This window comes from Talpa occidentalis, unplaced genomic scaffold (assembly GCF_014898055.3).
Source record: "Talpa occidentalis isolate TD23 unplaced genomic scaffold, MPIMG_talOcc4v2.1 talOcc4.15, whole genome shotgun sequence".
Classification (NCBI taxonomy): Eukaryota; Metazoa; Chordata; class Mammalia; order Eulipotyphla; family Talpidae; genus Talpa; species Talpa occidentalis.
In genome coordinates, this window is record NW_023601543.1 from 42,085,926 (window position 1) to 42,099,497 (window position 13,572).

General features: G+C 35.9%; 1 protein-coding gene across 2 annotated transcripts; it reads right to left on the minus strand.

Annotated features, from left to right (window-relative positions):
* Nucleotides 1–51: 51 nt before the first annotated feature.
* LPAR4 (lysophosphatidic acid receptor 4) lies at nt 52–13,152 on the minus strand. 2 transcript variants are annotated; one of them, XM_054695661.1, is made up of 3 exons: nt 12,812–13,152; nt 10,934–11,143; nt 52–3,559 (listed from the first exon to the last, which is right to left on the minus strand). In XM_054695661.1, the coding sequence occupies exon 3, from the start codon at nt 3,443–3,445 to the stop codon at nt 2,333–2,335; it is 1,113 nt and encodes a 370-aa protein (XP_054551636.1). In that variant the 5' UTR covers nt 3,446–3,559; nt 10,934–11,143; nt 12,812–13,152; the 3' UTR covers nt 52–2,332. The 2 variants fall into 2 exon arrangements, with proteins under 2 accessions (XP_054551636.1, XP_054551637.1); XM_054695662.1 differs by lacking the exon at nt 10,934–11,143.
* Between the last annotated feature and the right edge of the window lie 420 nt (nt 13,153–13,572).

The following is a 13,572-nucleotide window of genomic DNA, read 5'->3' on the forward strand; positions in this document are numbered from 1 at the left end:
CCTGTTTCCACAAAAAAATATAATGTATGACTACTTTTAAAACTTTATATCACAAAGGAAAAAGTAATGTCATTTTTGAAAATTCATTTTTATTATTGTTCTATTGTTTCAACATTTTGAAAAAGTCAGTTCTTAACGCAGGTACAGATTTAACAGTTTTTAAAGTTTCACTATGATCATGGATTTTTACTTAAGAATCTTATTACTTTTAAATCTACAAATTTATCAGAAAGAAAAACAAAAGTTAATGAGAATTTTAAGAAGTGCTTATTTCTTTAAAAGTTTTACTTTTTTGTTATGTTTTATGTTTTTGTTTTTTTTTTTAATCTCTCCCTGGAATAAGCTCAGCAACTTGCAAGTTGCACTGTACCTGGAAAATCTACTTTAAGAGTTTTAGCATTTTTAAGTCACCATATCATCCAAATAATTTTAAAATTGTTTAATGAAAATTTTAAGAATATTTTTGTTGTTTTGTAGCATTTTTAGTATTTTAATTTTTCATTTTGTGTGTGTAGTGTGTATGTGAGAGTTGGTCCCATTACTTTTGACATGAGTGCCAATATAGCATCTTTCAAGCTACATTGTTTTCAGAAGTTTTAGTTATCAATTTTAATGTACTTAAATCTACACTTTACCCAATAAATGGTAAGAATTTTTTCAGGATTTTGTTAAGTGAATTATAAAAATGTTTTCTTCTGTACCTTTTAAAATATTGATTTCAATTCTGTGTGAACTATGCACCAGTGTAGTACTTCCGAGCTACATTTTGATATAAAACATAAATGAAAATTATAGTATTATTGAAGTTTTACAGATACTCAAAAATACAAGGTCAACATTTTTGTATGCTATTTTGGTGGGGGTTGTTGTTATTTTGCAGGGGGTTGTTTTGAGCTTTTTCTTCTTCCAGTTTGGAACTCATCTGGACACAATTTAGAAAAAACAAACAAACTCCAATGGGGGAAATAAACCTATAAATATTATGGTACAATGGGAGAATAAAAAAAGGGTCAAGGAACAAATTTTGTCTGAAATAAAACATCATACAAATGACCCAGTATTTTTAAATTTAAAGATCTTCAAAAATAAATAAAATTTTAATGCAAGTGTTAAGTATTATTTTTTGTTGTTTTCATTATTTTGTATGTTTTTATTTTGGGTTTTTTTGGCTTTTTTGTTTGTATTGACTTAACTATTTTTTTTTTCAATATGCTCCTGACTTGGGCACAAGTTCAGCAGCTGTTTGTATTGTGCTCCAAAATTTAATATGAAAGAATAAGTAATTTAAAGTTACATGTCTCGTAAATATAGATACATGTCTCTACTTTCCTACAACAACAACAAAAATGATTAATGCATATTATGAACTTACTTTTTGTTTGTTTTCCTGTTTTAGTTTTTACTATTATTTTGTTGTTAATTTTTTTCAATTTGGTTGTGATCTGGGCACAAATGCAACAGTGTTTTAACTGCATTGTGCTTCAAAATTTCATATGGTAAATAAATATTTCAGAGAAAGCAGTTTCTCCAAGGAAAGGTAATACAACATCCTAAGAAAAAAATGTTGGTGTTGCTTATCTTTTATGGACATTATTTTTTGTGATTTTCCACTTTACACCTCTTTTGGTACTAGCAGCTTCCTGATTGAAGTTTCACATGAAAATTTTAATGTAGTATTAGAAAAGGAATAAAGTTTCTAAAAACCAACACTGCTACTGACAACAAATGTGAAAATCCAGTTAATTTTCTGTTTGTTCTCACCCACATTCACATACTTTTAATTTCCTGCTTTCAAAATATATACAATAAATATATTTCCAGCTCTTTTAAATTTGACACTTTTTTATCAATAATGTTTATGTTAAAATATATTCTTACGCTAAAATAAATTCAATGAAAATTTAAAAAAGAAAATAAAAGGCTAGCATATATCAGTAGTAACACAGAGGTTATTTTTTAATAATCCCTGAAATTGTTCTATACTTATAGGCCCAAACCAATTACCAAATATTATCATAATGGAAATATCTTTTTCAAAGTTTTAAGTTGTCTCCATATCACTAAAGTTAAGACCACTGATCACCTACATAACGTGATATAATGAAATTCTAACCCAGAAGAGTTTTGCAATCCCTTTTGGTAGCTGTAATTAGACCTGACCTATAATTATTGAACAAAACAGCATATGTACAGTAAACATTCAAATTAATGTATCTGACTGTATTTAGTACATTAATCTATTCTCAATATCATCAGCTTCTACACTTTTGTCTTATAGCATTGGAAAAATCATAGGAGAAACCATATCTGAACCTAAATACAATTCTCGTACCTAGAAAGTGGATTCTAGCGTTAATTCACCACCATTCTGTGTTGTTTGATCACTAGCTTCCTCTTGAATAGCTGGAAGGGAAGGTTTTGTGGTCAGAGGTGTTTCAGTCTTAAACAGGGATTCCATTCTGATATGGGTATTGATGTAAAAAGACTTCTGAAAGGACTCCAAAGTGAAATAATAGATAAAAGGGTCAAAGCAACAGTTCAGAGTAGCAAGGCACAAGGTGATTGGGTACATGATCTTTGCAAATCTTTCCAACAAGCAATTGGTAATGGCTTGGGAACGCACGAGGGCATATAGAAAAAGTACAGAGTTATAGGGTACAAAACATACCACAAAGACTGCCATATGCACTGTGATCATCTTCAGTACTTTTTTCTTGTTGGTTCCAATCTGAGACAGTGTAGCAGGCTTACGAAGAGTTCTGAGCACCACAGAAGAGCAAGAGACATTCAATATCAAAGGAATGATGAATCCAACAATTTCAATAAATATGGTGATCTTGGACAGATAAGTCTTCCAGACTCGTTTGGAGAAGCCTTCAAAACAGGTGGTGGCTGCATTGTTGACATTAGTGGTGGAGAACAAAGAGGCTGAAATACCGCCACTAAGGACCAGAATCCAGACTCCAGCACACACAATGGCAGAATTCCTCCTGGTCCTAATGGTACGAGATCGGAAGGGATAGACAATGGCCAGGAAACGATCCACACTAATACACGTGAGGAAGAGCATGCTCCCATAGATGTTGGTAAGGAAGGCAGTACCAGAGATCTTGCAGAGGGTGTCACCAAAAGGCCAATGTCGGTTGAAATTGTAAAATATTTTGAAAGGTAGAGTGCAGACAAAGAGCAAATCAGAGAGAGCCAGATTGGTGATAAAAATAGCAGTCTCACTTCTCATTTTCACCCGGAAACAGAAGACAAACAGAGAGGCACTGTTGGTTATCAGACCCAGGATGAATACAACACTGTAGACAGCACCATTCAGATTATACTTGAAGGAATCATCAACAATGCAAGTATTATTGGCAGTAACATTGCCCAACCTGGGTCTGAGGCTTGAATTTAAATCTTGAAATTGGAAATCAATGAATCTTCTGTCACCCATGGGTTTGTTTTGTTTTTATTTTTGTTTTTGTTTTTGTTTTTTTTTTTTCAGAAGACCTGCTGACAGCAAGGTTCACCACTCTGAGACTAGGTCCTGGTAGGAAATGTTTTCCTCCTATGAGAGACAAGATGGTGTGAATCATCAAATCTGCCTTCTATCCACGGTTTCTGAAGTCTAAGACAATCTGCGCACACAGAATGGAAGATAACATTGCACATGCAGTTTGGTTTGACAAATACTTTTTGAACACCCACCATCTGTTAAGAGGTATTACAAGAATATGTTAAGGAGAGACATTATGCTCAATACAACAAGTGCAATACTGTAGCATTGCAATGAACAAGAATAAGGAGTTGGTTATTTTGGAGCCCAGTGTAAGGGGAGCTTTAATAGGTAAATCGTTAATAAATTTGTATGGCGCTTTTCAACTTTCAAAAGCATGATTTTAATTAATTCCCACAAGAACACCATAAGGTAGGTAAGACAGAAATTTAGCACCATTTTATAGGCACAGAAACTGATGCTTATGTCACTTATTATTACAATATCAGAATTGGAAGAACATGTTAAATGCTATAGTCAGAATCAAAATCCAGGGGTTTTTTCTATTCCTAATTAAAGGATTATTAAACTACTCTAAATTCTATCAGCTTCTCTCCAATATTACTAAATTTCACTGTTTATGTATATAAGTCCTATTGCATAATACTAAATGTGGTTATGGGACCTCTAGGACATGCTCTTAAAAAGTTATGAGTAAACCCCTGAAGCAAATTTTTGATTCACCTTTTTCTACTTAAACAAGAGTTAAGAAAACAGGGAACTCTCAGTTAATTAAGTTTCTGGCTAAAGGTTTTTTAACTATTGCATATTTTCACAATAGGAATATTTATATGACAATATCAGCATCTTCCTCCCCACCCCCGCCTCCCCCCAAGATTGTGATTCCCGTTCCAAGCTTCTCTTGTGCTACAATCTAAGCCTAGAATATCTTCCTGCTCCCTCTCCTATTGACCATTTCGTTAGTTGCTTCCATGCACCCAGTTCCAAAAATGGCCATGGTCAATAAAGCCTTTTCTGGCTGAATACAAATGAAATGAGAAAGGTAATTTTGATGAACAACTACCTCCATACCTCATTGTACACCATGATCTAGTCAGTTACATATCCTCTGCTTGCCACCACTCATATATTTGGCAATCACTAACATAATCATCCTTTTTTGTATCTGGGCCACCATTTTTTAAAGGTGCATATGGAAATCTTACTAAACTCTTTATAGGACAACAGCTGCCATTGGACAAATTAGTGTATTCAAATGTGCTCTATAAAACACCACGGACAAGTAGCTGCTGAATGATTTCTTTTCAATGAAGAGGATATTGAATAAAAGTGGTCTTTGTCCTCTAACATATCCATTAATGGGTTTTCACATAATTACATTTTGAAATTTGAAAAGTATTTCCCTGAAGTGATTCCTCCTTCTGTCAGTCTCACCCTCCAACTCAGGTCAAAGAGTCTCTGTATATAGCAGCGATGGGAGCAGAGAGGGAACCTGCCAAAGATAGAGGCCCGAAGTCATGCCAACTAGTGTTTGGCTTGAGAAAAAAAAAATCACTCACTTAAGTACCTACCTAAATGACCTTGGAGACTACAGAGTATAAAGCATAAAGCTATCATTTTTAATGGCTAAAACTTTCAATTTCAAATTAGAAATTTACTATTCCTGAATGCTCAGTCAATAGATTTTTATAGAGTGGTTCCCCTAAACATGTGTGACTCCACTAAGATAATGTTCCTTCTTGGCCATTTAGTCTCATGGGCCCAGCTCAACTTTTGCCAGAAGCAATCTTGATATGCAAAAGCATAGTAGGAAACCATTACCAGGTAAGGTCCAGGATAGAGGGGAAAAAGCCATGCTAAGAAGTAATAAAAGAGGACCTCCCTGGTGGCACAAAGGGTTGAGACACAACCTATGAAGCTGTCCGCAGCCTCTGCTGCACAAGTTCGATCCCGGCCGGCCAGGGAGCAGCCCACATGGCGCAGCAGACCTCTCCTGACTCTCCTGCTGCTCCTCTCAGCAGTGTGCTTTGGTCAATCTGCCTGTTCTGTTCCCTACTCTGTCTCTGGTGAATCCTCTCAGCCCCCCACACCTCTGGCCTGTACCCCAGCTCTTGTATGCATAAATAAATAAATCTTTTTTAAAAAGAAGTAATAAAAGAAAGTAGGGAGAGTAGAAAAGAGACAGGAAAGTATCAGAGGGGGAAAAAAACTAGAAAATTAAGAAAAGTTTACAAAAGAGAGAACATTGCTGGGTCAGTACTGCCAACTAATTTATTTTCAGGACCTTGGGAAGGTATTTCCAGTTCTCAATTCTTCCAATCCCATCCTCCTCTCTATCTTGCTTCATCTTAATTCTTTTAGTTATCTCAGAAAAAAAAAAAAAAAACCAACAACATGGGCCTCCCCTGGTGGCGCAGGCGTTTGAGCGCAGCGCTGTGTAGCTGTCCACAGCCTCTACAGCACACAGGTTCGATCCCAGCCAGCCGTCGAGAATCCCACATGACGCGGCAGACCTATCCTGTCTCGCCTGCTGCTCCCCTCAGCAGTGTATTTCAGTCAGTCTGCCTGTTCTGTTCTCCACTCTCTCTGGTGAATCCTCTCACCTTCCCGGGCCTCTGGCCTGTACCCCGGTTCTTGTATGTATGAATAAATAAATCTTTAAAAAAACAAAAACAAAAGACAAAAGACAAAACACTATGCAATCACTGTGTTTACTGAAGCTGAACAGCACAAAAAGAGCCTGAAAATTCTCAGTTATCTGGGGTTCATACTTCCGTTTGGGAGCTGTAGACCCAAGTTTCTGCAGATTGTTTCACCAATAGGGTGGAGAGAAGAAAAAGGCAAACTTTTCAACTATTTAAATCACTTTATATACTACTTTTAATACCCCCACTTATACCTATTAGGCCAGAGGCATATTTTTCATTGTTGAAAGAAATAGAGTCAAAGAAATATCCCTTCCATATAGTCACACAACCTAAAGAAATGAGACAGCAAAACCCCTAACATTAAAGGCAACCTCATTCACTATGATCTGCTTGCACCTGCCTTCTATAAAAAGCACTGCCCAAAAAGTTTATTTTACTTGGAAAATGCTTTCATAATAGAAGCCTTTTCACTTCTGCCCAGAATCCCTCCAGTCTGCCCACTAGTGACACTCTGACACAACACGAATCTAGCTCCCTGCTTTTATTTTGTACTTTCCAAGACTGTGTTTTTCAAATAGGTTAGGTTTTGTCCAGCTTTCCATTCAGTTTTATGTCTCCCATAACATATACACTATGCCCACAGCAGGCAGTCTGCAAATGCCTGGCACTTCTGTTTTGCTGCTTTGAGTAACCAAATCCTGTGGGAGAGAAAGAGTCACAAATAAGAAAGCATTACAGTCTTCAATCCTGAAGAGAGAGCATGGGAAAATTGCCACTATGGCCCTATTCATAGCTTTCCCTTTCTCAAACACACAGCACCTTTGCTGTCTAGCAGTGAGGGTGTGGTACTAGGACTTAACACAGCATTGGAAGCATGGAGTTCTATTTCTGACTCAGACATGGTTCACTCTGTAACTTGGCTGTGCTGTTTTTCTGCCCTGTATAAACATTACCTCTGAGCCTCACAGCTGAGGTTAAGAAGATTCAACAGGACTTAGTAACTTCAAGTCTGACCTAACCACAAAGAATCATTAGACAAGTTTTCTTCCTTCTCCCTCCCATGACACAACCAGACACCTCTGTCTCTGTCTTTCTTACTTTCCCGAACTTATTAGCAATATATCCTTCTCCTAACATCAAGTATACCTTATACCTCAGAGAGCTATACAATTTTCTCATACCAGGAAAATCCAGGAGAGTGATGGTGAAAGAATATCTCCCACTGCTCATGTTAAGAAAAAAGTAGAGAGGCCTTTAGCTCTTAAGCTGATTTTGAAGGAAGATCAGTGATATTCAAGAAACAAAGTTTCTTTTCAGACTGACTTCCTTTTTTTTTTTTTTTGACTAAAAGAAACAGTGTTTTTAACCACTAGATTTTTCTACATGGCTAACATATTATGCACTGAATGTAGGCAAAGGGCCAACATTTGAGCTTCATATGACATGAAGAAGGAACAAAGCAGGCTGGCACAGTTAAGTACATCTTTCACTGCAAGTAGCATTAGACTATTGTCTTGTGAAGACCTTTGCAGTTAATTATTCCAATAAGTAATCATCTAGAGGATTCAGAGTGTTGAGTAGGTGCATTTTTATTGACAATGGACAGAGAGCAGGTCACCTGGAGGTTGACCAAAGAGAAATCTGACACTCAATGAATTTTTAACTTTGACCTACATATATGGAGCCAGTTCGGACAGTTCATAATAATGTTCTTTTTTTTTTTTTTTTGAGGCCTCCCTGGTGGCACAAGGGGTCAAGCACTGCACTATGAAGAAATCCGCAGCCTCTGCAGCACGAGTTCGATCCCCAGCCAGCCTAGAGAAACCCACATGGCAAACAGACCTCTCCTGTCTTGACCGCTGCTCCCCTCAGCAGTGTATTTCAGTCAATCGCCTGTTCTGTTCCCCGCTCTGTCTCTGGTGAATCCTCTCATCCCATCCCCCACCCCTGCATCTCTGGCTTGTACCCTAGCTCTTGTATGCATAAATAAATAAATCTTAAAAAAATTCTAATGATAATGAAATAGACCATGTTTGAGGTCTTTGGGGCTCCTAGAGGGAGTGGGGTTAGTCTTTTGGCCTTATAATGATGAATATTCAAAAGTACTTCACTAAAGGCTAAATTTTCAGATGATACATTATAAACAAAGCTCTACCTTCTGGCATATGCCTATTAGCCTAGAAAGACTGGCTTACTTTATTCAAGGCTTCAGGAAGACAAGGTCTTGAAGGCAAAATATATTCTAATTGACTTGCTTTGGTTCCGTTTTAATGAGCTTGTGTCAGGTCAGAGTGTTTCCGATCCCCAGACCATTTCCTCCTTCTGCTCTCAGAGAAGCTTAGGAACATTGACACAATAGTTTTCAGAGGAAGCCAAAATCTATTGTGTCCTTGCCTATAAATATCTAGCAGTGAAGAAAACTAAAAAAATACAAAAATGTTGCCAAAAATACAGCTCAAAATCATTCTGCTGTATGTAATAGGGAATATGTTCCAGACTGTTGCTCTTCAAATGAGCGATTGCTAACAGATAAGACTCCTTAAGGAAATCTTCTAGGCCAAGTCACAGGCACCGATCACAATTAAACACATGGTTCTAATTGATGCTCCTATTCATTGGTTAATATTTCATAACAGTTTTCAAAACACAGCTGAGGCTTATGACATTACATATGGAAGAAACCTAGGTAAACATTTCACTCCAGAGCTGAGCTAGGAATTGATCTGCATCAGGTCCTCACACAAGACTCCCTGTATATCAAATGTTTAGATGGATTAGGATCATGTATTTTTGAGGCAAGAAATAGCCTTTATAAAATGGCTTCTCTATGTTGAATGAGTTTTGCACTGAAATTACTAAGGCAGTTTTGTACCCTTCCTGCATTTTATTTGAGGAGATCAGGAAACTGACACAAGCCCTAATCTGGAGTACATATTTTTTCACCAAAATATGCTCCAATCTTCCACTAACCCTTCACCTGATGACACTCTCCAATTTGGTAAAATAATGTACTTTAGTGCTCCACATGTCGGGGCCAAAGATTGCATCAAGCATACTAAAGTAGAATTTTTCCTAACAGTAATAGAGCAAGACAACTGCAGAGAAATTGCTCAACCTAATATTATGAAATGTCTAGTCTCGAGACTCAATAGCTCATCTCAACAGAAGCCCTAGCCTTTTGGGAAAAAATTTTGGATCTTCCTAAAAAAGCTCATTTCCAAATTCTGTTAGACTCATGCATGCCAACTAGGAATTTAGTTTTATTCCACATATTTGAACAGACAAATCAGTTATCAATTTATATACCAAATCATCTGATATACTTGGACATTTAACCTAATAATATGAATAAAAACCATGTCTTAAACCAAAGAACATCGACACCAAAATTATCTGAGTTACAATAAACATTACAAATCCTACATCTATTCTGGATTTTATTCTGTAATAAACTGGAAGTACTGGTTACTAGAAAGGTGGATAATGAAATTAAACATTTTTGAGAAGCTTTTACCAGGAGATTGATAAACATATTAGTTCAAACCAAATTCTGATAGTAATTTTATCTGAGATTAGGGTAATCAATCAATTTTCTGAAAGTACTATGTTTACATATTTCATACAGTAAATGGATGCTATGAAATAGAACTAGTCACAATAATGTGCATGAAAAGAATGTTTCAATAAAATTTATACTAAGATCATAAAATAATTTAATATATGATATAAATCAGAGTAAATGGGAGGTGGCATATTTTAAAATGATATCTAAATATTTTGGATTTTATTATTACAGAATTGCAGATAAATTTGATTTTTCAAAATTGTCACTGCTATCCCTTATTTTATTATTCTATCTTGTTAGTTATATTGACAAGCATAAAGCCCACAAATCTGTATAAACTATAATAACTTAAACATAGCTAGTGACAAAAGAAATAAAAAATGGTAATACATTACATTACCAAATGGTAATACATTACATTAAAAATAACTGAACATAGGAGATTTCTCTTGGGGACTTGCAGTTATATTGGTGCTTTGTTTTTTCTTTTCTCTTTCCCTAGAAAAACTATTACTAATAAGCAGAAGCCCTGATAGAACAAGAGAAAAGTAGACTAGAACAACCTTGATTTTAACCTGTACCCCCACCTATATGATTTCCTTCTCCTCTGAACTACAGTTATAAAAGCAAGGCTTCAATTACCGGGTGTTATTAGCACAGTGACAATCACTGCAGTCTCTAGTGCTGTCCTAGGCTGCACCCAATATAGTACATTTGTAATATGTTCTAATCAGAACTCTGAACAAAATACTTCCATAGAACCAGAAATACTCTGCAGTGGAATTGTTATAAGTACCTGAATTTGAACCTTACTTATGTATTGCCTGTAAAGTTGAATAATTGGCTAATGTCGAACTTATACTATTACCATATCTAACACTCTTCTGAACAAAGGTGGCCTGAACAAAACAAACTGCTAAATCATACTTCAACTCTCCTGAAATATCTTGTTCTAATCCAAAAGAACAAAAAACTTTTTAAAGTATTAAACAATTTAAAACACATTAGATCACCTTAATATTAAGGAAAATTGATTTTCATACTCTTTCATTGAATAGTATTCCTAGAATAACATGAATACTATTTTACTGATATATCTCAAAGGAAGAAGAAACATTAACATTATTTCTTTTTTGGCTTTCACTACAGATACAGAATATAAAGAAAACTTCTTTTTATTTGGAATCCAAGAAAACTGGGAAGTTCAAATACCTATAAGTTTTCATAGTTGGTGTTAATCAATATAGCCACATACAGCCCCATCTAACTGTGAGAGAGTAAGTCATAGCCCCTTTCTGGACTTCAGTTATTCTTCTCCTTCCACCTTGGCTTTCACTGACAGCAGCCTTCAACTGGTGCTATGGCAGTGGCCTCACTAGCTGTTCCCTCCTGTCCTTTGTTTTCACCTGCTCCCATTTGTCACTGCAAAAAAGAAATTTTAAGACATCAAAGCCTGAAAAAAGAGGAATTAATTTTATTAGTCAATATAATTATCACTATATTTATTTTACTATCATCAGAAATAAATATTATTTAATGCCAGAAGAATCACAAATCAAGATGTCATTTATATATTCTAAAGTGTTCCTAAAGTCCTCATTTTCAACCTCTGTCCTTATGCCTATATCAGCAGGCACATCAACTCTAATTGTCTACTCTATCCTCAACCTTCTCTACCTGCTCCATAGTCACATCTCTCCTAAGGTTATCAAAATATTTCAAAACATAACCATTTAGAATCAGTTCTATGCATTATTTGGATAGCTAATTACTGATCTACAAAAAAAGTTAGGCTAGATTCCCAGTGGTGGGTGACATTCTACTATGCTCAATATTAATATTCACAAGTACATTACAGGTTAAACCCCCAACAGGACAGCCAAGAGCAGAGTATACATGATGACCACATGCACAGAGGGAAAAAAGGCAACTGCACAACTGGGCCCTGACACACCACAGCGAGGACAACAGTTCTCACTATATTTTCTCTCAAAAGGGGTTGAATAGATGAAGCTTTCACTAAACTTGGCCTGAATGTTGCTATGAGTCATCTTCCCAGTCCTCTCTTTAACTCAGAGGACACAATCTGAACTGTTGGTCTGACTGTTCCAATAAGGCTTTCATTTGCACCTCTGATTGGCAAGAGATGTTAAAAGCCATCAAATATATCAGCTGAACTATCCTTTTTAACAGACAGCAACTTCTCATCTGTGACAAGACAAAAGGATTTATAATCTATGTTGATGCATATATTGTTTAGTGTTTAGATTTAAAAAATATGTTTCAATGTCATTGGATAATGTGGAGTTTAGATTACTATTGTTGTCTTCCTGTTAGTCTAGTAAAAAAAGTTGATATAATTTGATAAGGTAACACAAAGTGAATAACCCCACCAAGTTCAATAATATTCTAATCTCTGGGCTCGTCTGGTGTTTTCCAAGCTGAAATAATGATAAATATATTGCTATATTTTTTAAAACATAATAACTAAAATTCAGCATTTACCAACAAGATCTCCTTACCAAAAAATCTTAAAAATATTCGGGTATACAAAAGAATTTTAAATATGTTACATTTTGTATTTTTATGAAAAACAGAGATTCATTTTACTTATAATATCGAGTTCAATTTATGCCAAAATTAGTTTTGCATTGAAATGCTTCTTTATGGTCATATTCATGAATTATTCAATATAGCAAATGTCACATTCCCCATAAATCTAGTAAGCATCAAAGACATGTCTAGTATAGTTTTATTAGGAAAACGCTCATCATAATAGAAGCCACATTAGCTCAAATCACTTCTAAACGAAAAATAAAGCTAGCCAAAAGAGTTTCTAAATTGTTCTACTTTGTGACTTTAAATCAACTCATAAGAACAACTGTATTTACATGAAACAACGCCCTGAAAATCCTGCATCTCTTCCACAAAAACTATATTATTGCCAAAACAACAGAAATTCTTGCTTTTTAACCATTCAAGACAATATCCCTGCTTTTCCCCCCAGATACTCAAAGCTTCAGTGTTTCCACTGCTACGCCATCCCCCACCCCCAAACGCCCAAATCAAATCTTTCTCAAAGAGACTTACCCCAAAAAAGAGTGTGCTGGATGAGAGAGTGTGCTCATGCCTGTAGATAATTATCTAATAAACATGTAAACTGGCAACTCGCATTTTAGAAGCGCAATATTAATCCATTATTTTTTTTTTTTTTAACAGGGAAAGGTTAGCTCAGCACAAAGTAGCAGACGCTGGGCTGCTGCAGCTTCTTACTGCAAACTGCTCATTCTCAAATTGTGAGCTTATTTACATTTATCTCTTTCCCTTTGTTAAGTAATGGCCTTTTTGAATGCTGTAGTCGGCATGCCTTTAAGAAACAGGGCACAAGAAAAGGCCCAAAGTGCGGGCTGGAGCCGAGGGCCAGGGGAACTCTTGGGGGTCTCAATAGGAAATGTTTTTCATTGGATAAGGAGTCAATACTAGCAGCTGAGATCCCGCCCAATCCTCTGTGCTCCATCGTTCCCTTAGTCACCAATCACTGGACTGAAGAAGTTTTTCCTTAAAAAGCATTGCCCAGGAAAAGTAGTTTTCACAGTCAAGAATTAGCAGCTTAAGTGTCACTTGGCAAAATAAAAAAATGTCTTTCCTGACTAATTATTCCATAGAGAAAGCCTTTGTGCTTGTGTTTGCGGCAGGCGTGCTATCCCTCCCCACCCCCTACAATTCTAATAAGGATGAAGTGACAAAACTTCAAACTGGGAGTAGTGTTTCAATTATAAGCAATCCACCTTTTGCTCCAACTTGTGTAAAATAACTTCAACAATATTGGTGATAATAATAAGTAGGAAGCA